The sequence below is a fragment of the Notamacropus eugenii genome, chromosome 1 (genome assembly GCF_028372415.1).
Source record: "Notamacropus eugenii isolate mMacEug1 chromosome 1, mMacEug1.pri_v2, whole genome shotgun sequence".
In the NCBI taxonomy this organism is placed as follows: domain Eukaryota; kingdom Metazoa; phylum Chordata; class Mammalia; order Diprotodontia; family Macropodidae; genus Notamacropus; species Notamacropus eugenii.
In genome coordinates, this window is record NC_092872.1 from 545,041,417 (window position 1) to 545,068,902 (window position 27,486).

A 27,486-nucleotide genomic window follows, 5' to 3' on the forward strand; every position below is an offset into this window, starting at 1 on the left:
GCTTACCTGTTTCTGTTTTTTTTTTAAGCTAACCTAAATGCACATTGAAATGTATTTGGTTTGTTTATCTTATGGCAGTAGTGGGGCATAATGAAAAGATTGGTAGCTTAAGAATCAAATAACTAGGGCTCAGGACACCAATACACATACTCTTACATATACATGAACCCACACCTATATCTACACACACACACACACACACACACACACACACACACACACACACACCCACACCCACACCCACACCCACACCCACAAAGATACTCCCAGGAGTTGGTTTTGAATGTCAACACCCACGCTGGAAAAAATTACATCCCCAATGGCCAAATGTAAAAATTAGAATGGTATTTATTTATTGTTTTTTTTAGCAAATAATATTTTATTTTTTGAAGTATATGTGAAGATAGTTTTTACCATTCATTTTTATAAGATTCTGAGTTCCAAACGTTTCTTCTTACCTCCCATCATCTCCCCGGGGAAGCAAGCAATCTAATGTAGTTTATACGTGTGCAATCCTGTTAAATATATTTCCACATTAGTAATGTGAAAGAATCAGAACAAAAGGGAGAAGATACAAAAACTGTGCAAATAGCATGTTCTAATCTGTATTCAGACTCCATAGTTCTTTTTTTGGATGTGGTTCCATCATGAGCCTTTTGGAATTGTCTTGGATCATTGTATTGCTAAGAAGAGCTAAGTTAATCACGGAAGATTATCACACAATGTTGTTGTTATGATATACTGTGTTGTCCTGGTTCTGCTCATTTCACTTAGCATTAGTTTATGTAAGTCTTTCCAGGTTTTTCCAAAATCTGTTTGCTTATCATTTCTTATAACACAGTAATATTCCATTACATTGATATACCACAACTTGTTCAGTCATTCCTCAGTTGATGGGCATTCCCTCAACTTCCAATTCTTTGCCACCATAAAAAGAGTTGCTGTAAATATTTTTGTACATGTAGGTCCTTTTCCCTTTTTTATGATATCTTTGGAAAGAATGCACATTTATTCCAAAATTTATCACCTAGCTCTTACTCAAACTACAAGGACTTGGACATTGTTCCTTACCTGTTTCTGATTTTCTTTAAAGCCCATATTCCAAAACTGAGAGTGCCAAGCTGATCATGAAATCACAAAATCTCAAAGTCAGAAGGACTTTAGATACCCTGTAGTCAAACATATTCCTGAGTAGAAATTACTTCTATTATACTACTAATGAGTGGTCTCCATCCTATGTGGGAAGACTTCTAACAAAAGAAACCTAATTCCTTTTTCATAAAGGCTGTCTAATATTTGAGGCAGATATTCCCGCTTCCCTTCCCACCTGCTTTCTTTAGGACATATTTAGTTCTTTAAAATGATCTTTAAATGTGTTTATGCTCTTCCTAAAATGTGTCACTCAGGGCCAAACATGGCATGACTAAGGTTAATTAAGGTGGGATGATCATCACTCTCATTCTATACTTAAAACTTTGTCTTTATAGGGTAGGACTAGAGGAGTACAATGAATGGTGCTTCCAATCCAGAACCTATTTTTAAATTAATATTACAGTAAGAGAGACCTAGGATGTCTGGATCACCATATTGCTCCAAAGGAATATTGGCTAGTAAACCCAGGCAAGGGATGGGAACATTTCCTGTCTGTATCTTTGTTTTTACCACCGAACTGCAAATTTAAGAAGCCAAACATTGGCTATTCATATTTTTCCCAACCTATGTGTATCAACTTCCCACGTTTGGTTGAAGAAATAGTAAGTGAAAGGGTATAATATCAATATTACATTCTTATTATCTTTCCTGAGTTCTATGCCTCTTCTAAGCTCATTAGTCAATTACTTATAATGGACTTAATGACTTATTGACTTAACCTCAAGGATCCATAATTCTAGTCTGGTATTCTCCCTGCTAATAATATTGGTTGCAGTTCTCTCTGTGGTCTCAGAGAGCTGCTGAGGGTGACATTCTCATGAAATGGGGATAACATGGTGATAAGTGCTCTCAAACTTGGAGAGGCTTGTCTTCACATGGTGGGCAGACAGAATGTCACCAAGGTGTCATTAAAAGCCTTTCTAATTTTGAAGATACTTTCTAGGACTTACGTTCTTTTGGACTAGTTTTCAAGAATAACATATTATGATTCATTGATAATCATGTTCTTTACCCTTTTGAAATCAACTTGTTTTTAGCAGCACTTGGGAATAGTATTTCTCTAGCTGATGGAAAATTCTAAGGTTGACATGATTGATGTGTTAGAAACATGAGGGATATTATTTCTGAAGAGCCCATTGCCTCTGCATCGTACACTTTAAGGTGGCTATTAGCATTAAACCAAGGCAACATTTTAGATTCCTATACTTCCAGGAAGATGAATGGGCAGCTTTAAAAATGAATCTTTGTTTTTATCATTACCTTGATTTAAAAATGCTCCAAATATTTACAGTTTTAATGGTGCTGCAGTTGGGATATGACTGATATGCTTCACCTTTAATGGGGAAAAAAGTACATATTTTTTTATTGTGGTACCTCATCCCTAAATGCCTACATCTCCCCATATATATATATATATATATATATTTCTGTCCTGAGATGACTCTCTGCATGTTTTTCAGCCTTTGGATTATGAGATTTCAGCATTCCACACACTACTGATCAAAGTAGAAAATGAAGATCCATTGGTTCCTGATGTGGCATATGGCCCCAGCTCTACAGCCACAGTCCAAATAACTGTCTCAGATGTAAATGAAGGCCCAGTTTTCCATCCAGACCCCATGACAGTGACCAAGCATGAGAACATCACCATTGGCAGCATGCTGTTGACGGTAAATGCCACAGATCCTGATTCCTTGCAACATCAGACCATTAGGTGAGTATATTATTATCCAATCTAAGCCTGGAAAGGAAAGTGTAAATGCCTGCTCTGTCTGTAGAAGTTGGTTGTCAGGTGCAACATAGCATTAAATTAAACTTGTTAGAGACCTGGAGAAGGCACAGGAATTTGTCATAAAGAAAAAAGTTTTGAGGTGATGGACCTAAGAACTCTATTAGTTAGCTGAGAGATAACAGGTCTGCCTCTCATGAGGCTGAGCAATAAGGCAAACCTGGAGTATAAGAAGCCAGGGAGACAAGGTGAACTTGTAATTCAGTGTAGGGCTGTCAAGTGATGAGTAAAATGTTGGCTTTAGATGCTGTGGAATGGTATCAAAGGTGACTGTCCAGGTAGGGCTAGGTGACCCCTGATGACCTGTCAACTATGAGACGAGTGTAGAGTTGGTAACTACCTAGAGAAATATATTTAAAGTTATTATATATTGATAAAAGTGTGTGGGAGTGAAAAGGGGAAGGGATAGAGATTTCAGAATTGTTGGCCCCATTTCTCAGATTATGTACAAGGATCATAAATAGTTATTACCAGATTAATATTAAACTATGATTAATTAATACTTCAGAATTCGAAGCTGCAAAATGAATATTGTCTCTACAAGCATGTATGCAAATCTGTGATTTTACTAGTATAAGAAATGCCTGATGCAGAACCTCCCTCTATAGATGTAGATGAATAGCTGCTAGGACTCTGAGAGGTTCATCAAATCATAGATTTAGAGTTGCAAGAAAGTTCAGAGTCATTAATTCTACCTTGCTGCATTTTATAGATACAGAAACTGAGGCGCAGAGAGGTTAAGTCACTTGGTCATAGTCACAAAGTTCCTATGTCTTAGAGAGGTAGAGCTTGAAATTTAATCTTCCTCACTCTAAGGCCGGACCTCTACAGCCCTCTGTGAGCTGCATTGTCTTTTTACTCTCTTTTTACATAATAATAAAATTTCATCCAAATGAAACTCCTATGTGTTAATATATATGTATATATATATGTATACATATATACATATATATATAAGTATATATAAATATAAGTGTACAAAAGCCTAACCTGCTTTTCAAAAGATATGTGTATCTATTTGTATAAAATAGGATAATATTTTTTTTAAAAATCTACAAATTGACTTTTAAAGTCCACCATAACTTAACTCCAATGACCTAGACTCCTTATTGCTCTTTATATAAGACTCTCCATCTCTTGACTCCAGGCATTTTTACTTGCTGCCCCTCATGCCTGACGTGCTCTCTCTCTCTCTCTCTTTCTCTCTCTCTCTCTCTCTCCATCTTTACCTCCTTACATTCCTGGCTTCCTTCAATTCTCAACTAAAATTTTACCTTTATAAAAAGCCTTTACCAAGGTGGCCCCCCTCCCCATGCCAGTGTCTTTCCCTACATTTATGGTTTGTACTTAGTTGCTTGCATGTTTGCATGCTTCTTGTGATCACCTTGAGAGCAAGGGCTGTCTTTTGCCTTTCTTTGTAACCCCTAACACTTAAAACAATACAAGGCACATAGAAGGAACTTAATAAATGCTAACTGATTAACTGACTAATTAACCCCAAATCTTTTGGTCAGTAATTGATTTGCTCCTCCCCTGAATATATAAATATATGGATTATACATATATGTCAGTATACACATATACTTACATGTGCGCATGCATATATACATACATGTGTATACATTTATACATATATGCACAGATTCATAATTCAAAACTTCTGAAATGTAATATATCCAGACCAGCATAGTTTTATGTTTCTCTTTTCTTCACGTGGAAGAAAACATATGGAAAAGAGAAAGCTATTTTCCAATTCTACCAAAGGAACCTATTTTGCAACAAAACTTTCTGAAGTTTTGATCAACAGGATAAAGTTAGAAAAGAATGTCTAACCCTTATAAAAATGTGAATCTGAATCTGCTTTTTTACACAGAACCTGAGAAAGGAAACACACCATTTAAATATCAGCAGGAATGCTTTACTTAAGTGACTCTGTAAGGAGACCTATATCTGAAGGGAACATCAGCTAGTCTACAATTTTCCGATGTCTTCAGGGAAGTTTAAATGTAATTTTGTGTTGCTAAAGTAAGGGTGGAAATAGGTGGCTTTTCTTTGGGGAGAATAAAATGGAGTAAATTGTTGCTGATATGCTAAGTAACTTGTGTAGAGAAGATTGGCCTTGGTTTAGTGGACAGATGGAGCTGGAGTATGATAAAAGGAAATAGCTTCACATTTCTGAGGCAGTACATAATCTTCCAGATTTCAGATTTTTGCATCAGAAACTCTAGTTGAAGTAGTAGAAACAGTTTGATTTTCTGCAGGTAGAATATCTAAGAGCTCTGCTCTTTACTGATCAATCTTTGCCAATTATATCTTCTTACCGATCAATTTCTTAAATAAAAACAGAAAGTCAGTAACTTTTGCTCATTTTTTTGACTTGGTTCCTTAGAGAAATCCATTAATTCATTACTGTCACTTACGTTTGCTGAGGAATGGGTTAACACTAAGGGCCTCATGGCATAGGTCAGCATGGTAATGGGGCCCTTGGGCCCATTGCACTCAACCTAGAGGACTTGTCAGAATCCCCTTACTCTCTGGGAGCTAGTAGAAGCTCAGTAATAGCCAGACTCTATTACTGACAGGTTGTGCTGTGTTTGTAGGAACTATTCTGTGGGAAAAGTTTCAATTATCATGTGTATCCTCTGATCTTGCACAATGAGAAGTGGAATCTCATGAGATTGGAGATAGAACATAGAAGTCTTGGGGGCAGAAAGAGAAAACTGTCTAATAATCATGATTCTGACCCTTGTACAGAAATAAAGTCAGAATCAATTACTTTGAGAGATTCTTTGGGGAAAAAAATCCACAATATTCTGTTGGGAAACTACATAGTACATAATAGATTTTAGAAAAAGATCACTGAGAACACTAATTTGTTTCTTAAGTGCAGTTCACTATTTAGTTAATTAAGAGCTAATTAAAATGTTCCTTAGCCTCCTTCTCCTAAAGAACCTTCAGGCCTGGAAAAAAGCAACTTAGTTCAATAGTGATCTCTGTAGGTTCTGGGACTATCTAAAACTGGGAACCAGTAATTTAATAATTATAAACTATTTGATCCATCACCTAAAGCTACAAGTCATCCCAGAAGAAAATCTCATTTCCATTCAACAAATGTATTTTTAGATCCTGTTAAGACTGGGGTACTAAGATAGAAAATATGACAGTGTCTGCCTTTGAGGAACTTACCTTCCATTGGAAGGTTGAAACATATATACAGATAAGCAAATAAAGATATATACTTTTTTTTCTTTTTACTACACTTGTGGTTTTTATAAGTCTAGGGCAGTGATTAGCAAAGTTTTTGGTTTCAAGACCCCTTTACCCTCTTAAAAATACTCACTGCTGCAAAGTTTGTTTTGTGAGTTTTATCTATTGAAATTTTTATTATTTAGTTGCTTCTGTCATATCCAACTCTCCTTGACCCCATTTTTGGTTTTTCTTGGCAAAGATACTAGAGTAGTTTGCCATTTCCTTCTCCAGCTCATTGTACTGATGAGGAACTGAAGCAAACAGGGTTAAGTGATTTGTCCAGGGTCATACAGTGTCTGAGCGAAAGTTTAAATTCATGAAGATAAATGTTCCTGATTCCAAGCCCAGTGCTCTATCCACTGTACCACCTAGCTGCCCTACTGATATTTACCATATTCAAAATTAAAATATTTTATTATTCCTATAAAAATAGTTTTAGACCTCATAGACCCAGTGAAAGGATTTCAGGGACCCCTAGGAAAAACCACAATCTGAGAATCTTTGGTTTAGGGAAATTCTCATGGAAGATGAAGGCTTGTTATTTTCTCAGTTGTTGAGAGTTTTTGATGGCACTGAGGGGCTATATGACTTGCCCAGAGTCACACAGCAGTATGTGTCAAGGTGGGACTAGAACCTAGGAAATTCTGATGCTGAGATGACCTCTCCCTCCATCCAATAGGCCATGCTGCTTTTCATTTACAAGTTTCAAGAAGAAGAAGAATGCACTGGTTTCAGGTCAACAAGCGCTAGAAGTAACAGCAAAGGTCTTAAGCAGAAAGTGGGACTTGAGCTGAATTTGTTCTTGCTTTGAGTGAAGGTCCCCAATCATTACCAAACTATTTACTTAGCAGCTAAATTTTCCTCATTATGGAATCAGAGTAGATAATTGACCTAATCTTTAAATATGGAAACCCCTATGTCCCCCAGAGGGACATTTAAGTGATATAGTGGATGGAAGTCCAGGTCTAGAATCAGGAAGACCTGAGGTCAAATACTTTCTTAGACACTTACTAGCCATGTGAGTCTGTACAAGTCACCTAACTCTGTTTATCTTGGTTTTCTCTTCTGTAAAATGAGCTGGAGAAGGAAATGGCAAACCACTCTAGTATCTTTACCAAGAAAATCCCAAACAGGGTCATGAAGAGTCAGACATGACTGATATATCTCAACAACAATGGTGACAATAACAGCAGCAACACATCCCCCAGAATATAAAGATAACTGGTCCCTGGAACATCCCTCTAAACTAACATCCTTCTCACCAAGTTATAGGCTTGTGTCTCTCAACCTAACATTTTATGTGAGGAATATCCAGACTTTGGCCATAACCATTTCAATATTGTTTGCTACTCTCTGCTGTTTCATCCCATCAAGAAAAATAGTTTTGAGGCAGCTAGGTGGAATAGTGGGCAGAACTTTGATTTATAATCAGGAAGACCTGAATTTGAATCCTGCCTCAGGCACTTAGCAGCTGTGGACCCAGGGCAAATCATCACCTCTTTCATCCTCAGCTTTTTCATTTTTAAAATGGGAGTAATAAGAATACCAACTAGTTAGCAATGATAGGGTAGCTAAGAGGTGCAGTGGATAGAGTGGTGGTCCTCAAGTCAGAAAAGATGCATCTTCCTGAGTTCAAACCTGGTCTTAGACACTTACTAGCTATGTGATCCTAGGCAAGTCACTTAATTCTGTCTGCCTCAGTTTCCTCACATGTTGGAGAAGGTGATGGCAAACTGAAGAGGTTGAGGGGTGATGGGGGACCCCAAAATACCGACGGTCCGGGTCGTGCTTGAATGAATTCGACTCAAGCCTTCTTAAAGCCAAAGAAAACAAAGTTTATTAAAGATTCGCCAAATTGGGTTGCCTCTTAAGGAGCCTAAGCATTTGTAATGCTTGTGTTCACAAGCGGGCCAGATAGAATCCTAGCTAGACAGAGTCTGAGCTGGATTGAATCTAAGAGCCTTCATGGAGGCAAGGTGGGACTTAAATACAGAAAAGAGTACAGGAGGGATGGGGGGGGGGGGGGGGGTCTGGTAGTCCAGGGTGATGGGAGAAGGGGTTTAGGAAGGGTCTTGAGGAGAAGTCCAAGGAAGGAATCCAAGGAGGGTCAAAGGCTGGAAACAGCTGGAGGCTATCAGGAGATCAGACAATGGAGGGTTTGGGTGGGAAGCAGGTGGGGCAATCCAGAGATCTTGATAGGGGCAGTATGGGAATGGATACAGATCTTGATGGGAGTGGTCCACAGCCTGGGGAATGGGGTGGAGGGGGGTGCAACCAAGACCTGAGTAGAATGATAATGAAAAGCCCATGGGCTTCCTGAGACTGCTGGAACAAATGGGAAGATTAGATTTGAGTAAGAAAGGCCAGATTAAGTGGGAAGATTCCAGGGAGCTCAAGAAAGTTCCCAGAGTCTGAACCCCATCAAAACCACTTCAGTATTTTTGCAATAAAACCCCAAGTGGGGTCAAGAAGAGTCAGATAGAACTGAAGTGACTGAACAACAAATAACCACAGGGCATCTTGGTGTCACTGAGTGAGATGATATATGTACTTTGCAAATCTTAAGGAGCTATGTAAATGTTAGCTTTGATAAAAATAAAAATAAAGAATAATTTAAGTTCGATTGGGATGTCTTTTATCAACCTTTACCTCTATAGGCAGGTACCATCTATGGACCAAATGACACCATCTTGGCATACATCCCTGGCTCTGAATGCTCCCTTAAAATCCATTCTGTAATATTATTTCTAAAAGCAGAGTAGCAGGAACCACTTTACAACAAGCAAAAAATTATAATTCTTTGTGGTATAAAACAGAGCTACACCTGGCCCCTTTTCTTTTTTAAATTTGTATTTAAAGAACATGGGTGAAGCTTTTAGATGAATTGGACCCAACCTTTTTTGCTCTTGGAAATAAGAAGATAAGCACTCCTATCTATGCTGATAGCAGTATTTTGTGATCTTGAGACAGGAGTGGACTTCAATGGCATCTGAGCCCATGGGCTAATTGTTCTCCGAGTGGCTTGCCTACAGTGATACAGCAACTGAAGTCATTATGTTTGGCAGACGGACTCCAGCTTTACACTTCCCCTATCTAACATGTGAATTCATTCAGTGGTTGGGTTATATTTTGCAGCTTGTTTATGCCTGTGGCCCATCAAACATAAGAGAGTCTACAGAAACCATACTGTGTTCCTAGTATGGCCAGGGTGGTCAGGCCAACAGTTCTGTGTTAAGTGGCACAGAGATCTTGGCTCTTAACCAACTGTGAATATTCAAGCAGATTCAAAGTTCCTTTTTGAGGAAAATATTAACTCTCTCTGCTGACATCATTGTAGTGCAACACTGCAGAGAAGAGGGGACCGCTACCCTTTGCCCTCTATTGGCTGGAATGCAAACTAGGCTTCTAGGCCACTATGACTATGGGGACTTGATCTCAACTATAAAATGAGCTAGAGAAGGAAATGGTAAAACCATCTTTATTAAGAACAAAACAAAACAAAAAGAAAACACAATCACAAAAAAGACATGATTGAACAACAACAACATGTTCAAAATACTATGCTAGGCATTGGAGACACAAGAACCAAAATTAAATAGTCTCTATCCTCAAGGAGTTCTACTTGGGAGTTACTTCATGTAGGCTAGACAATAATTATATACTGTGTAAAAAGTAATTTCAAGAAAGAAAATGGTCATAATTGGGGGATAGAGAGGGAAGATGGGGAGGGAATCAGTAAAACCCTAATATAAGATACAGCACTTGAGATGTACTTTGATCTAGGCATAGAACAAGGAGAAGAAAGGAGTAATTCCAGATATGGGGCAACATTTGAACAAAAGTCCAGAGAGAAGAGATGAAATGGAATATATGGGGAAAAACAAATGGCCCTGGATTCTCCTGCGTGGAGAGTGCATGAAGATGAATAAAATGAAATAAGACGCGATGGAACATAATATACTTGGACCATAGTATCTTACTTGTCCATACAAAAATGTCTTCAGTGAATTAAGGTTTGATGTTATGCCCACAACTTTTACAAGAACAGTGTCTTTCGGAACTGTATTCAAAGACATTGTTTCCACTACGGTCCTTATATGAAGATTCTTAGATAAGTCTTTACTTATATTACTTTGCAAGGGAAAATTTATCCCTTATGATGGACTTGCCTGCTTATGAGAAGCAGGATGGTGCATGCAAAGAATGCTGGATTTGGAGTCAGAGACCCTGCTACCAAAGCTTAGCTCTGAAAACGATCAGCTGGATGATTTTGGGCAATATATCTCTCCTTGTTGAAACTCGTTTTCCTCATCTGGCAAATGGGCTTCATATGTTACATGGCTATAAAATATTTCTTACTTATGATATTTACCATGCAGTTTTGTTAAGAAGAGAGTACTTTGTAAACTTAAAAGCACTATAGAAATAAGCATTTACTATGATTATTTAGCACAGTGTCTGGCACATAATAGATGCTTAATAAATTCATATTAATTTGACTTGACTATTTACTTAGAATATGTACCCACAAGTAAAAGTAAAAGAAGTACACAACTAACCCAAAAGAGCAAAGTAATAGATATTATTAGGCACCAGAGATTAGAGAATCCCAGCACATGAACACTGAGTTTAGTTTTTAGTTTCCTAATTGCTAAGGTGAAAAGATAAATTGTTTTTGATATTATTATTATTATATTACAAAGTTATTATTATTATTATATATTCTTGTGTCAACCAATACGTAATATCTAACCCAAAAGAATTTGCCTTTTTTCCTTAAGAACTCGGATACCTAGAGCTAAATAATGTGCCCTAATCAGAATTGTTTAATTTCCAGAGCCTGGTAGTGTCTCTCACTTTACTCCTTTTGGTTAGCTATACGTTGTTTTAAGTTTTATTTATAGATATATATTCAAAACAAATATCAAAGTCAAGTTAAGTAAACATGCATTTATTATCACCTAGGCACTATCATCTAGGCACTGTGCTAGAAATAGACAAATACATCAGAAATGACATAAATAAAATATAGCTTCCAAATCATGGACGAAGAAGTCCGAGTCTCATTTCTGCAGATTCCTTGAGCAAAAAGCCCTCCATTATTCTGACTTGGATTAAATCTCTGTCAGATGGAAACTCTAGATAATAACATTTTGGTATTACTCAGCCAGATGCAATAAGGAATAAGTTTTCAACTGTAATGACTCTATGGATAAGAGATTTATCATTTTGCAGGTACCTATTGTCTAGTACAATCATGTATAAAACAAAAAGGTTTCTTTGAGTTTTCTCATTGGGCTGTAGTTTTATATGATAATAAATTAGCCACGAAAGGGCAAATCCTAATAAAGCAGAGAGATTAGAGGTGACTAATTAGTTGGGCACTAAAATCTTACTTGTTGGTAATCACACTTTTCAGGTATTTCTTATGGCCTAGCTCAGCTTATTACTTTGATTCTTAGCTGGTTAAAAATAACAGATGAAATATGGCTTGAGCTCTACATTCATGGTTTAGGAATACCTACATTTTATTTTAAAGCAAAAGAATTAAGAGCAGGGTAATGCAATAGAAAGAGCCCTGGACTTGGAAGAAGAGGACCTAGATTTGAATAATACCTCTTCTATTTTCCATGTTTTAGGAAAGTCATTAAACCCATTGGGGCTTCAATCAACCCTGAAGAGCCTGAGGTTCCAGATTCAGCTCGGAATAAACTCTCTTAAATGATAATAGTGTCAATTGTACTTTCACTTATATCCTCAAAGAATGTACAATGCAAAAATAGTTCCCAATAGCAGATGGTCTGCCCTTGTCTCTCCCTCTGTACTCCACAGAAAAACTTATTCTAGATTTAGATAATAGCACCTCCATGTGAATGATGGAAGTCTTTTCAGGTCAGAAAAATCAATAATCCCTCTACCTATAATTGTTATTATCCACAAACTGCTTTATGCCATGTCAAAGCAGAGTCTATATGATTTGAAATTGCATGGGTCTGAATGCCCCACCCTCCATCATCCAGTTTACAACCTTGGTTTTCTGGATTTTCCATCTTTTAGCCTTGTTTCCCTACTCCTAAGAAAATTTTTATTCTACCTACCACTGGGAGGGTATTTCCTCATTCTAAGTGTATTTGTAAGCATGGTATGTGAGTCAACAAATCAATGATTTCACCTCATTCAGGTAGTTCAGGGGGAAAAGTCAGCACCTTGAACTTGACAGAAAATACAAAGAAATCAAAGATCAACAGACGTAGCTTCCTCTGTCTGACCGTAGTCAATACATACATCACAACTCAACAGACAGGTACAACTGTCTGACCATAGTTACCAGAGAGGGAAGTACGAAAATCTGGGTTTTCAAAGCCGGGGGACTTCTTAGTGGCTTCCCAGAGACTTTCCCATGGCACACAAATCTTCTTCCAAAAATTAAGCCCCAAAGTAAAACCTCACACTCAGACTATTTATACATTTTTCAGAGCCAGAGGGCATGACCCTCTGACCTAGTGCCTCAACAGAAAGGACCCTCCTACAACACAACTCCCCTAATCAATCTTCCCTCAATGGGCAGGCCCATCAATATGTGGGGAAGATCTTCTTTAATCACCTTATTCAATCAGAGGCACTTTTAGTAAAACAAAAACAGCAAAAGATTCTACTTTGCTTTGCCTTACAGAAGGAATAAAGGATGAGAGACTCTTCAACTCAGTCTCCTTCCTTTCACCCAAATTTCATTAGATAAAGATCTTGTGATCTTCAGAGAATTTGAGTATAAAGCCTTCTCTTTGGTCTCCTACTCCTAGCAGTATCCCTGGAAAAAGCTGATGTAGTTTCTAGAACAGGAGCTGAGAACAGACATCATATTTTCATATTTCAAATTCCATATATATTGAATGCCCCTGTCCCCCCTTGCTAGAAGACTTTTAGAATTCAATCTATCTATCTATCTATCTATCTATCTATCTATCTATCTATCTATCTATCTATCTATCTATCTGTCTGTCTATCTATCTATCTATCTATCTATCATTTACCTATCTCTATCTACCTATCTATTTTTACTGTGTAGTAGGTGTTTTCTGTTGTCAGAAGGGAAAGGACAAATGGAAGCTTTAATAATGAAAGGTGGTAACAGCATAAGGGCTATTATGCTTTTAATAAAGTAAATGTATAATTATAGGAGAACAAGAAAGAAGAAAAAAGATAGATTTATTTTTTATGACCAAATTGTTTATTTGTACCATACTGGGTCACCAATCCTGAAAGTTGAAACTCATTTTTTAATATTCTTATTTGTTCTCCTAGTATAGCTGAGTAGCCTAGCTATTTGCTGGAATGTTGGGATTAGGATCTTCCAATAAAGATTTTATGGTTGTCAAAATAAACAAGGCATCATAGGTTGAACTCCATTGATTCTGAAATATATCCATGCATATACTACCATATTCTTGGACATTTGGATGAAACATTTTAGAGACACGTCTTACTATAGATGGTTTATATGAAAATTCTTCTGTAAATTTTATTGAAAGTTTAAATGTGCCATTTTCAAATAAAGTTCCATTGGGTCCCCAAATTGCCCCATTCCACACCATAATGTTGTTCTCCAAAGGGGCTCTAATGACCTGGTAGCAGGTTATTTTTACCATCTCTTGAAATTCCACATAAGGTACCTCCAGGCTGGGGGTGGGGGACATGTTGAGGGCTGCTGTAGGTTCAAAGGTGAAGCACAGACTGGAGGTCAGGCAGAAGGTAAAGAATGAGGAGGAAGAGGACCAAGTAAAGATGAAGCCATCTCAGAATTTGCACTCTTACTAAAATACTTGAGCCCTTGCCCCAGAGGAGGATAAGCCTTTTGAATATTGGAGATCAGAGAATTTTGGGTTTCTCATCACTGTCATAATCTTAGTGGTGTCTCTGAAATAATTGGTACACAGTCTATGTTGAGAGCTTGGGTCGTGGAGGTAGGGTGGTGGGGATGGAGAGGAACTCAGCACACTTCAAGACTTGACAAGGAGCTCGGCAGAGAAGCTACAATTACATTTAAGGGGAATGTGCTGGGGACTATAACAAAATAATTTCCAGGAATTATGTTAGCTCCTTTCCTCCTGTGGTCTCAGCTTCAGCCCACTTTCCCCATGGTAGGAAAATATGTCACAGACTTTTGAGTGATGTTTTGTGCCAATGGAACCAATTCCACTACCACGAAAAACACCTTTTTCTAAAATCTCATTTTATCTGCCAGACTAATTAATATTAATAGATAATTCTGGATGGAGGTACACTGCTGGGTGCTCATGAATTATACCATTAGTCAATCACCACCCACCTCATTAGAGCTACTCACAGAACCATGAGGGGAGAAGTAGCAGTGAACTCTGGGGACGCAGTCTGCCAGTGGTAGTGATGTTAGGAGAATAATTCCAAAATCCAAAACATACATATAAAGGCCATAGCAAGGATTGGCCAAAGCCCATTACAGGATCTCAGTTTCCTCCTCTGTATAATAGCAGGAGAGTGGGAGCATGGGCTCAAATAAATGTAATAAATGTTTATTAAGCACTTTCTATGTGAAAAGTATTGTGTTTGACTCTAGGGAAACAAAAAAAAAAAAGTAAATAAATGAACCCCTGCCTTTCAGGAGGCCACATTGTATTCAATGTTCTCTAAAAGCCTCTTCTAGCTGTAATGCTAGAATCATTCCCTCCACCCCAACTATGAGTTACAGTTTGTCGTTGTTAAGAGACGCAGAACCAGAATCATTGGAAAGGCAGTTTATTAGTTTCTAAGTTGTTGGGGTTGTGAGAAGGAAAGGGCTATCTGGATTTTTAAATAACCACGAACATTATCAGATGGAGGAAGCTACATGTCTCTAATCCAGACTTCCCAACAATCTTTGTCCATTCTCTTGCCTTGGCCTATTTCCTGCAGTCTCAGCAGTCTTCCTCTTAACATGCCCTCCTGCCATTCTTCTCTGCCTGCCTGCTCCTCATTCCCACCAAACCTTTCTCTGAAATATGCCTGTAATGTCTCTTTTCCAGTATTCTATCTGCCCCTCTTGCCCCCCAACTTTAAACCTTAATGCCTTAAACCTGAATACAAAAGCAAGAGATAAAAAAAATAAATCTGAGGGAGAAAGAGTATAAAATTTGTAACAGAAATACCTGTTACCCATTTCTGACAAATAAAATTAATGTTAATGAATTTGTAAAACAAAGGTTTCAAAGTTCAAAATAGAAAACATATGATTTTGCAAAAAAAAAAAAAAAGAAAGCATGACTGCAGCAACAATAACATCCCCAAAGCATTGGCATTCATATAAATAACAGTGTCAGCCAAAGTGGAAGAGACCGCAGAGAAGGAAGCCACAGAGGTTTAAGCTATTACTTCAGCACAATCAGGAAATGGTGATACCCATCCTAGAGAGAAGGTGGAGACAAGAAGCACAATACTTAACTGATTTGCAGGCTTCCCTATCCACCAGGTACTTGACATCAAACCCCTGAACTTCTCTTAAACAGTTCTCTCTCTCTCCCTATAACTTGATAAGTAAAAATATCCGGGAGACAGCAGACAGAACCAGTGACATTCAGTGTGCAGTGTTTTAACCAAGGAGGGCAAATACAGAGAGCTAGTACTAGGACTATAAACCAGACTGAGTGAAAGGAGTGCTTCAGAATTTTCTAAATCCACATATTTGAAGTGAGGTGGGTAGTATCTGGAAAGCATAAAGAGGCTGTGTTGCCATGAAAAAGAAAAAGGGGAACAAAAGAATCCATCAAAGAAGCATTAAGGAATCTTTTGTGATAACTAGGTTCATTGTAACAGAGGTCCAAATTGAACCTCTGAACCCCAAGTCCCCAAATATCTGAAACAGATTCAGATAGTTATTTATCTCTTAAAAATGAAAAAGAATGCAAAAATGCCTTCTTCTGATTTCTTCTAAGGTATGTACTTTTCAAGTACTTTTCCTGCTTGTTCTTTAAATTTGTATGTTTCTCAGCTTGATGGTATAATTCATTTAAGTTCAAAGCAGTGAGGAAATGCATTAGAGTGTAAAGAAAGTTCAGTTCCAAAGGAGTAGTAAAAATTCTGATGGCAATTTTTACCAATCTACTCCTGGTGAATGAAGTTCTTTTAAAAACTCCATGTTTAATGTAATAATTGAAGCCCATCCAAAAAAGAAGCACCAGAATGATAAGAGATTTGGCACAAACAGATGCTAACGTCCTTATAAATTTTCAGTTCCGTGTGTTCTGTGATCACTGGGAAAAGCCAGTAAAAAACATTCAATTACAGATACAGATGTGTTCAACATGAATCCATACTCATTTGAAGAAGAAAAAATGCTAAAAGACCTCTCCATTTACCCAACAAGGGTCTCCAAAATTATTATTGTCATTCATTAATAAATGAATAGCAGCTTCCAAATGTTGATTTCATGATCACAAATCTGCTACATCTGGGTCAGATTTAAGAGTTTTGATATGGGACTTTTTAAAATTTAAATAGTAACCAACATTTAAATTTTAATCAGAAGTTAAGCCTGTATGTGTCAGGAAAGAGTTAAAGGCCAAATTTAATAACATTTCTACCTAGGGAAATTAAAGGAAAAGCCATGTTCTCCTGAATACCATTATTAACAGCTGATCTTAATTAAAAATAGTTACTGACCTCAATAACAGGTCTTTTCTTTTCTTTCTTTTCTTTTCTTTTTTTTTTTTTTACTTCTTCATCTTGAGAATATTTAGTTATTTTTTCTTAATTCAAATCTGGAATAAGGAGGTTTGAGATGGCAATGCATTGTTTACATGATGCCCTTGCAATTTTTAATTAAAGGGATGTCCTTCCATTTGTATATTTTATGGCACCACAACATTTTTATTACCTCCTGTGCTATTGGGATTTCAATTATTTATGTAAAGTTGTTATTACAGCTCACTCTTTGTAAGTGGTCAGAATCTATACTGTGAAAACGCCAGTAGGAGAAATGTTTAATTAATTAAATAACTAAAATTTTAAAGACCTTATATGTAAGGTAGCTAAAAATGGAATTTTGGTTTCAGTGCTGCTCATAGGTATGGAAACATTTCATTATCCCATGGAATTAGGTGTCTTTGATTTGGTTAAGACTAGATAGCTTACCTTTCAATAGAATGTCAAAAGCATATATACATATATACATAATATGTATATATATACATATATTATTACAGATGATGTGGATTTTTTTCTCCTAAGTCATCTATTTTGAAATGAGTTCTAAGTTTTGTTGAGATGAGAGTTGAATATTGGTGGTGTAATTTTTACTGTCATGTATTACAAAGGGCAATTATGAAAATCATCTAGTTACTCAAGAGCACACATGATCCCAGAACACAATGTAGAAATACATAATAAATGCTAATGCGATTGTAAAGCTCCATACTTGGTCAATCTGCTTAGGACTCTTAACAAAAAGGGTAAGAGAAGGGGACCTAATAGAGAGGAAGATGTCAACATAATACCCCTCTATAGTATCAACATTCTGCATTCATTTCAATTCCAGACATTTCAGAACCTAGAGAAAATGCAGTGGAATCAAAAAAGAAGTTCAGATTACTTTTATTACCCCTCTTAGACCTGTCAATCACCAATCCTATCCTAGCAACAAATACTCTATGTTCTCCCTGGGTGCATATCACTATACTAGGCACTAACCATGGATAATGACATACGAAATCACAGGTCAGGAATCATGTAACTAATTCAGGAAATGTATTTCATAGTCTATTGCTGGTTTGCTTTCCAAATAAATCTGAGAACTTGATATCTTAAAACATAATAAAAAATTTTAAAGAGATGGGTCTTCCCATATAGACTGATTCTCTTGAAATGCCTTATTTCAGAATATCTCAAAGTCAGGTTCTAGATTACTTTCTTCTTAAACAGAAATTTCCAAAGGGGTAATTTCTTGAAAGAAAATGGAGACTGCTTTGGGGGAATAAATATATTCTGGTTAGATGTGTTTAGCTTAGTGCCTGGCAGATAGTAGGTGCTTAATAAATGTTTATTGAATGACTGATTGACTGACTGCCAGAAGGTCCTTTGGTAAACTGGTAGAGAGGAAAAGAGCACTAGGTCATAGTATATAATACTTTCCATGATTTTGTATGGTTTCAGTGATGTTGGATAAGAAATTTTCATAGATTAGGTATGTGTTGGACTAGTTGACCTTTGAGGTCCTTTACCTTATGAATCCAAATATCCCCTCTTCCATGAAGGCTTTCCTTATCCCTCCCTGCTATTTGGGAGCTCCATGGGAATAGGACTTAAATCTTTTTAAGAAAAAGCTTGGCATAGGCGAAAGAACACTGGATTTAGAATCAAGAAAGCCAGAGTTTGAATCACTCCTCAGATACTGACTAGCTATATCACCCTGGGCAAGTATTTTAACTTCTTTCAGACTCATTTCCCTCATCTGTAAAAGAGAATGCTAACAATAGCATGTATTTCCACAGGGTTGTTGAAATGCAACATATGAGACAGTGTGTGTAAAGTGTTTTGCAAAGCTAAAAGCATTATAGAAATGTTTACTAATATCGAAACTTTGTCTCTTAGTCTGGGCACAACATTTTACATGTAATAGGTATTTAAAAAATGTTTGAATGATGTTTGGGGGAAGAGAAGTTGAGAATGTCATGTGATAAGCATGTGGGCAGGAGGGGCAAAGCCAAGATGGCGAGTAGAAGCAGGGACCTGCTAGTGCTCTCCCTCCAACCCTGTTTTTGGGCAAAGGGATAATAGAGGGGTAAGAGGATGATAAGAAGGAGGGTATTATTATTATGTGTGAATAATGTGAATGTTGAAAATTGAAAAGAAATAAATTTAAAAAAAAGAATGAGGGCAACTGGAACTTTCCTATTACCCTCACAACATTAAGGGAAAGTAAAGCAGGCATATAGTCTGTTGGGTGGATTACCTGTAATGAACTTATGAAAGGGTGTGGACAAAAGTCACAAAAACATGGATGGATTGAGATGCTTATCATTAAAGGAAAGTCATGAACTAATTAAATCAGAGATTCATTTTAGTATTTTGTTATTTCACTGGCCTATTTTGAAACTAGTTCCTTAAAACAAGCTAGATGCAAAACAACAAATACCTGACAATAGCAGTGTTGCATCTGGTAGGGATGGGGTGTGCAGCACAATAGCTCACCAACCATGATCTGAGGATACCTGTGCTTTTCCCTCCTATTTGAGTCTGTGATTGGTTGCTAGACTCCCTAGAGGAGATAGCCTCAAGATGAAACAAATATATGCCTTGAGTAGGAGGTGTCACCTGAGCTAGAAAGATACTGAGAATTCTACAAGGTGAGGATAAGGAGGAAATATATTCCAGACATATGGGACATGCAGTGACATCCAGTGTTCCACAGTGATGATTGGCATCTCCTTACTCCTTTTAATGAAATATATGTTCATGTAAGAGGGAACAGGACAGTCTATTAATAGCAAGTCAGGGGAAGTCTATATGCTACTTTTAATTCCCATTTTAGAAAAAGAACATTAAAACAAATAGTTTTAACATTTAGTAGATCTGAGAATACATTAATGTGGATATTGCTTCCAAAGTTTCAGAGTAGAATTTATCCACAGTTTCTCTACTTGCTCCCTGTGTCTGACATTCCATCTCCTGTACTCTGGCTTTGCAGAGTCTGGAACCTCCATGCTTTCTCTCCTCACATCTTTGTTTTGGAATGTTCATTTTCCTTTAAGGTTCATATGTAGTATCATACTGTGTAAGGAGGCTTTTTCTGTCCTCCTGCTTAGCCATAATTACTGCAGAGAGACTAAGTATCAACAGGCTAGTCCTTGGAAAGTAGACACAGTTGATCAGTGGGACAGTAATTATCCCCAAGTGGTTCCTATGTTAAGTATAGTAGAAGCTGTTATGTTTGTGATCCATGGACTTAGCTTTGAAAAACCCAGGGTCACTTCTAGGCCCAGAAGAAGGCCTTTAGTGGTAGAAATTATTTCATAAGTGACTATAAAATTGCCAAATTATGAATATTATACACAGGGTCATGGGCAGTAGCTATAAGGAATTCAAAAGTGATGGCAGAAGAATGAGCTCCATCAGTCAAATGCATTTTACCTAGACTCCACCTCACTAGAGATGACTAAAGACCACCTAGTCCAATGCTTCTTATTTTACAGACAAGGAAACTGATGACAAAAGGTGAGAGGCTTGCTCATGATCCCCTTGGCAGCAAGTGGCAGGGAAACAATTTAAACTCAGTGCTTCTGACTCCACACTCAATGTGTTTCCCCTCCACTGACAAAGACTCCTCTATCCCATTCATATGTTCTCCACTGGCCTTGATCTTTCCATAAAATCTTGGGTTTTGTCTTTGCTCTTTGAGTTTGTCTCTTGTGAACACTTTCCTTTTGCCAACCCTTCCACTGGCCTTGGACTTCACAGTCCTATTCTGGCTCACTTCAGGCTCTTCCTGAATGGGGACTTGGTTAAATCTGTGGTTTTGTTCATCTGAAGAGATTATTTGGCAGTTTTTCAGTATAAACCCTGATGAAACTTATTTTATTAATTAGTGGATCTTAATTATCCCCATGTTGCTCCCAACCCTTCTCCCATACTCAACATACACACATTCTTCTGATGAACCTTCTGAATTTTACAACCTCCCTCTGTAAGTGGAATGGCACATAACCTACTGAAGATGCAAGCATATTTCCAGTGTTTATATGACAGAAGATTCTATTCATAACTTCAGGAAATCATTTGGGGCTTTTTCAACATTTTCCTTTCAATATAAAGCATAAATGAGTATTCATTAATTAACCATTATATTCATTTTCTCAAATGATTATATTCAAGATTTTTCTTTAAGTTTGGAAGAGGGAAAAAAAAGATTTTCTCTGGAATGGGTCAGAGAAAAAAGAAACTTTTTTATGTCCCACTCTCCAATTCTTCTTATGAATCTGGTTCAGACTTGTCTCTACCAGAGACCCCTCCAGATGGTCCCCATAAGTCTTGTGATTAATGTGAAACAGCTAAGGGATATAGTGGGACTCAAGTCAGGAAGACCTATGTTCAAATACAACTTCAGAAACTATGTGATAACTGCCCTTTTAACATCAGTTTCTTCAACTAAAAAATAGAATTAATATCAGCACCTATCTCACAGGGTTATTGTGAGGATCAAATGAAATAATGTTGATTAAGTACTTAAGATGGTGACTGGCACACAGTGATGTCACATAAATGATTATTTCCTCTCCTTTCCCACATTGTGACTTCATCAAAGAAAAGTGACTACCCTATCCAAATGAGAGAACCACTGAGTCAGTTACTGAACAGCTGACCAGCAAGAAATGTCAGTGCCCCAAAAGATCAGGTCTTCTGAGTGCTGGAGCAAAGATTTAGTGCTAGAAGGAGGCTAAGAAACTATCTAATCCAAAGCATTCACTTTACAGATAAGGAAACTGAAAAATAGGACATGAACAGCAGAAAATGTTTCATTTTTATCTTTGTATCTGCAGTACCTGATACTAGTAGGTATTTTAAAATGTTTGTTAATTGATTGACCAAGGTTAAGTAGCAGTCCGAGGATTCAAATGCAGTTCCTTTGTTTCGAAATCTTGTGCTTTCTTCACTTCACCTTATAGCTTCTACTTGAGGTACAGCAGTTGAGCTGACACTGAATAAAACTGGAGAAGAACACTCAGTGTAGTCATCCCACAAAGCCTTCCACAATCCCCTGTGGAAAGCAGGAATAGATTCACTATTGGAGCCAACAGTTCACACTTTAGAAACCCAACTGCCGGCAATTACGGGAACAAAATACTTCATATCCATGTTGGTTTATCTTGCTACTCTTGTACTAGTGAACTCTCTCCGAGAAGAGGGATGATAGGGGAGCACTGTTAAGCCCTAAAACATAATAGTATGAGTCGGAATCTAATAATATTCCAACTGAGAAATTTAAATAGGATTTTTTTATTGCAGGAATTTTCTGGAGGCAAAAGTGTGACTTAGTATTTTTCTAAAAGTGAAAATTGAAATAAAGATGTTATAAAATATTCTAAACAGAATAATGTTATTTTCTCACCAGTGCTAGCATGTCACCCATAATAACTTCTGCTATCAACATTAAAATCACAGGCTGAATTTTTTTCAGCTGGTAAAAATTACAGTAGCGTTACTATTTCATGTTTTCCTAAAAAACAGCTTCTATTCTACTAAGTTAACATTTGACTATATTTAATCATTTTTTGGGTCCTAATACCACAGATAAGAGGCTTAGAAATATGTTTAGTTTCATGTAATTAGACAGACCGTAGAAACCAATATAAATGTCCTGCAATATTTTTTAAAGGTGCTAATTTTTGATTAACAAAGAGGAATATAGCATTTAAAAGGACTGAGTTCTATCCCTGCCCTTGCCCCTGCGCAACAAAACAATGTTATTTCACATAGTGCTTGAAATCATCATGGCATTGAGAATGAATGGCTCTGAACTGTGGAATTGCAGGGCACATTTTTCATGTCACTGACTAGACTGTATTGCAAGAAATATAACAATGAGGTATATCAGTTGCAGGTTATATACACAGTCAAAGCAAGAACCTAATAATACTTTGTCACTTTGTCATTACTTAATTCTATGATGGTTGTAGTTATGCATGCAGAATGCCCCTGGAAGTGAAGAGCAACTCAATTTGAGGAGATATTAAGGATCACCTCCCCTCACGTCCTCCTTTGATGAATGCCTCCTTGGATGTAACCCTTATGTCTCCAGGACTGTGCCAGTGGAGAATGAGCTAAGACAGATTCTATTGTGCTGGGAAGGCTTGAAATATATACCTAGAAACAGACTGCATCTGCTTTCCAAAGACTGAACTAAATCTGGAGATGCTTATCATAACAAGTTTGTCTCATAGGGAATAAAAGTTTCGGAAACAATGACTCATGAAGCTAACAACTAACAGGTGGCCAATGTAATCTGTATGAGTGGAGAGACCATTGATACTGCTAGTTGATTCTTGAAACAAAAATTAAGAACCTTAATAATAATAGTGAGGCTTCATGATAAGTTCATTGTATTCAGGGTATGGCAGGACCACAGGTTTAGTGTTAAAATGGAGCTGAGAGAAGCATCTAGTCAAATGCCTTCACTTTATAGATAAAGAAACTGATGCCTAGAAAGAGGTGAATGAATCTGCAAATAGTGAATGGCAGAGCCAGGATTTGAATCCAGCTCCTCTGATTCCATACCCAGTAGTTTTCCCAATGTGTTACAGTATCATACTGAGTCAGATTGCTGATTGAGTATTATTGTATTAAAAAAAGTCTGTTATTGGTTCACAAAAGTTCGAGACTCTTTAAAAGCCAAGTTATGACTCTCTATAATTGTAATATTGAAATTATTCAGACAGTAGTACCCCTGGGTATTTGCTGCACTGCTTGGGAAAAATGAGTGCTCCGACATTTTTATTGAAAACAAAGCTAGTGTTCCTAGTCTTTCTTGTCTCAGTTTTATTGTATCTGTAGTGTTTAGGCATATCTCTGGAATAAAGTCAACGCTTAATAAATGCTTATTGATTGACTGATTGATAAGAATAAAATATTTAAGGTTGGATTTGAAGATGGTCTAGTTCAACATTTTTTTTAGTATATAGAGGATATGCTATATACAAGTATATCACACAAGTAGTTAATAGCAGAGCTGGAGTCCAAAGCTTGCTCCTCTGACTTCATTTCCAGTGCTGCTATCCTATTTGTCACTCTTCTCTCAATAGGAAGGCCTCATTATTATTGCTTCATTTACTCTTGCCAACTTGCAACCAGGTGCAAAGGAGAATACTAAAACCCCTGGAAACAACAATCTGTTCTCCCTTAACCAGAGTATCTGGGAAGGAAGAATGCTTCCAATGTCACATAAGGTACATTTGTCCAGAGAAGGAGAAGAGCCTGGGGTTGGTGGAATTTCAAGTTTGCTGAGGTGAGCTTGCAATTCCTAACATTCTAGCTTGCTCTAATAGCAAGAACAGAGTTATTAACTGATCATTTTGGTACATGGGATAAGCAGCACAAAGCAGATCCTGAACTGATCAAGGTGGGGAGACCAAAGCCCAGAGATACCAGTAGAAGGCTCCCTGTGAGGTGGGGTAGGGAATGGTGGGAGCAGGGGGTTGTTCATTAAGTCTGACCTCAGGAAAGTTAACAAGCTCTTGGAGACTCAGTTTTCTTCTCTGAAAAATAAGGACATGGGACCAAGTGATCTCTAAGATTCTTTTTACTTCTAAATGCTTCTGTCCTGTGATCTTATTGTTTAATATCACACTAGCACATATAAATACTATATCAGAGCCTCATTGTCAGGCCTGATGGCAAACATATATGTATATATATATATATATATATATATATATATATATATATATATATATATATATATATATATATATATATATATATATATATATATATATGCATATATAATCCCAGATTAATAGGTAGATGAGGTAAACATTGATACTAAAGGCAAGAACTCTGAATATGACACCACTTCATTGTCACTGTCCCTGAGATATCAATTAGGAGTCCCAATTAATATTCCTCTCCAGTTTATGGATGCTCACATATTTATATCTTATTCATTGTATAACATACCAGAAATCAATTCAATCCAAGAGTGTGGTACAATAGGAAAAGAATATTGACTCTGGAATTATGATACCTTCACTTAAAACCCTTGCCTGCATGATTTTGGTCAAGTCCCCTTCATCTCTTTGGGGCTCAGTTTCCTCATCTACAAAATGAGGGAGTGGGATTAGATGTCCTTTCAAACTTCAGTCTCTCATCCTGTGGACACATATTTACCAGTATGAAAAAGAATACACAACCTCTTCCTCTCAATCATGAATCATGCCACAGACTAATTAATTACCAGTTGGGGAGTGTTTTGAACATTTTATCTTTCTACCTGATGTTGCAATTTCTTAGTCTACAGCCACAGCAAGATTGTATCTGTAGGCTAGTTGTGCAATTTATGGCTCAGAAGATGTTGTTATGATCTGATGGTATCAGTTTATCATGACTGCTATCACAATAATAAAAAAAATCCACTACCCTCCACCAACACAAACAAATAAAACAATTAAAAAATGAACAAGTAAGCAAATAAAAGCAACATTCCTAAAATTTATTAACCTGATATATTCTCTGGAACCATCATATGCACCAATGCACAAAAGAGTCTCCTGTTACTGATACCTAACAGAAAACTTAACCTGACAATGCTTGCCCTTACAAAGGAAATAGGTAGGGTAATAGTCTGATCTTGAAAATTCCCATCTTTTCATGCTTTCCCATCTCTTCATTACTTGCTAGTGTATGACCTTAGACAAGCTTCTTCCTTTCAAGCTCTGTTTCTTTTTCCTCCTGGAAAAAATGACAGGGCTAGACTATATGATCTTTATGGTCTTTTCCAGGACTGAAGTGCTATGATTCTGTGATTCAAGCCTACACAGGGGAAATCATTCCCAAATTAAGACTTCCTACAGCAATGTACATCATGGGTCCTTTTACTGTGAAACTATCATTCCCCAATCTGTACATTTCTTGCCAATTACATAGACAATATTCTTAGAATTGAATTTCAGCTCTATTTGGAAATTGGTGAAAAACTTCAAGGCTCATTTTTCACTAAATTGGATATGGTAGCATTACTGTAACAGAAAAAAAATCTACCAAAGTTCAATTGGATTTTTTTCTATTACCTTAGTTATAAGGGCAAAACTTCAACAAAATAGTTTCAGAATGAAAGTAAAATATGAACTTTGTTATGTAGAAGTGTACCTAAATTCCCATAGCTACCTATCTAAAGCCAAAATTTCCCACGTAGGGAAGTTTATTTATTTATTGGTATTTTGAGAGTGGAGAGGTGGGTGTGAGAGGTGAGTAAGCTAAAGCTATTATAACCTATATACCACTTGATTTGTCTGTCTGGCATCACTGAAGATGAGGTAAATATTAATTTTCCGAATAAATGAAACTTACTCCTCCAAATGGTATACACACTTTATTTAAGCCATTTTTTCCTAGAAGTATTTCCAAAATGTATTCTTTGAATGCAGCTTAGCTTTTGTAAAAAAAAAAAAAAAAAAATGACTCAAAGTCATCACTAAGAGTGCTGCATTTGCTACAGTGTTAATACAAAGCAGATTTGAGAGAGAGACAGAGAGACAAAGAGATTGAGATAGAGCTGAAAGAGGAAACAGAATGGGGCAGTCCATATAAAGTACTGTGTTTTGCAAGATTTCTCATTCCACGTTCAGGAGGAAGCTTCTCAGATGCACTGGCAAGGAGAAAATTATTTTTGTATCCTCCTGTTTGTTGCATCTGCTTCTCTCCAAACATCCAAAGAGGATGATATTTCCCTGACCAATTAAAATCACAAGGTTCAGTGGCTGGTGTTTGATACTCACTTGTTCTCCATACTGCATCCCCATCTCCCCAGCAGGGGAAAAAATGAATTGGTACAGTCATTTGTTAATTCTTCTTTTCTGTATCACCCTTCCCCCAAGCTTTCCAACTGGGTTTTCAGATTTTCCCAAGATGCTTTATATTTTCAACCTTTGAGCACATGAATAGTCAGGTTTGTCTCCAAGGAAGGAAGAGCACAATTTTCTGTGAGTCTCTGAGGACTGGGATCACCCAGGCAGAACATGGGAGCAGACAGTGACAAGGGGGATGGGAAGAACACAGGAATCAAAAACAAGGAGGTAAACATTGGTATGCAGAGTCACAGAGGAGATACAAACCCTCCCTGTCTAAGAAAGGGAGTCCCTGTGAGTGAATTTGTGAATATTCCAATGTCAAGCTCACCCATCTTTTTCCTTCAAAGTTTTATGACCATTAAAATTACTGTTTGGGTAAAGATTCAGAGTAAGAAAATATTTATCTTAGTGCAGTTCCAAAGGAACATTTTAAATGTGTCTAAACAGCAAGGTTATCCTCTTATCATACCATTTCCATCTCCATCGAAGCCTAAGCTGCCCAGTGAGTACAGACCCTGTCTTCAGTGTATCGGGATAAAATCCAACATCAGATGAAAGAAATGAGAATGAATTGATTCGACTGGCTCTCCATTCCCATCAGGAGTGAGTTTCTTCCATACAGAAGCTCATGATGGATTTATATTTGTCCAGATGCAGGCAGGCATGACGGTGAAAAAATTAGGTGAATAATTTTCTTTTTGTTAGAAGGAAATAAGTGCTTTGTTCAAGGGC

The 27,486-nt window shown here is 37.1% G+C and overlaps 1 protein-coding gene across 2 annotated transcripts in view; it reads left to right on the forward strand.

The window, feature by feature from the left end:
* Positions 1 to 27,486, forward strand: part of CDH13 (cadherin 13) — a 1,297,228-nt gene that overhangs the window by 1,181,723 nt on the left and 88,019 nt on the right. The window contains exons 10-11 of one of the 2 annotated variants that reach the window (XM_072634209.1): positions 2,613 to 2,866; positions 11,830 to 23,834. In XM_072634209.1, coding sequence (XP_072490310.1) covers positions 2,613 to 2,866; positions 11,830 to 11,911 — 336 coding nt within the window. In that variant the 3' untranslated portion in view covers positions 11,912 to 23,834. Of the gene's footprint in view, positions 1 to 2,612; positions 2,867 to 11,829; positions 23,835 to 27,486 lie in introns of those variants that run through there. The other variant, XM_072634208.1, reaches the window with a different exon arrangement.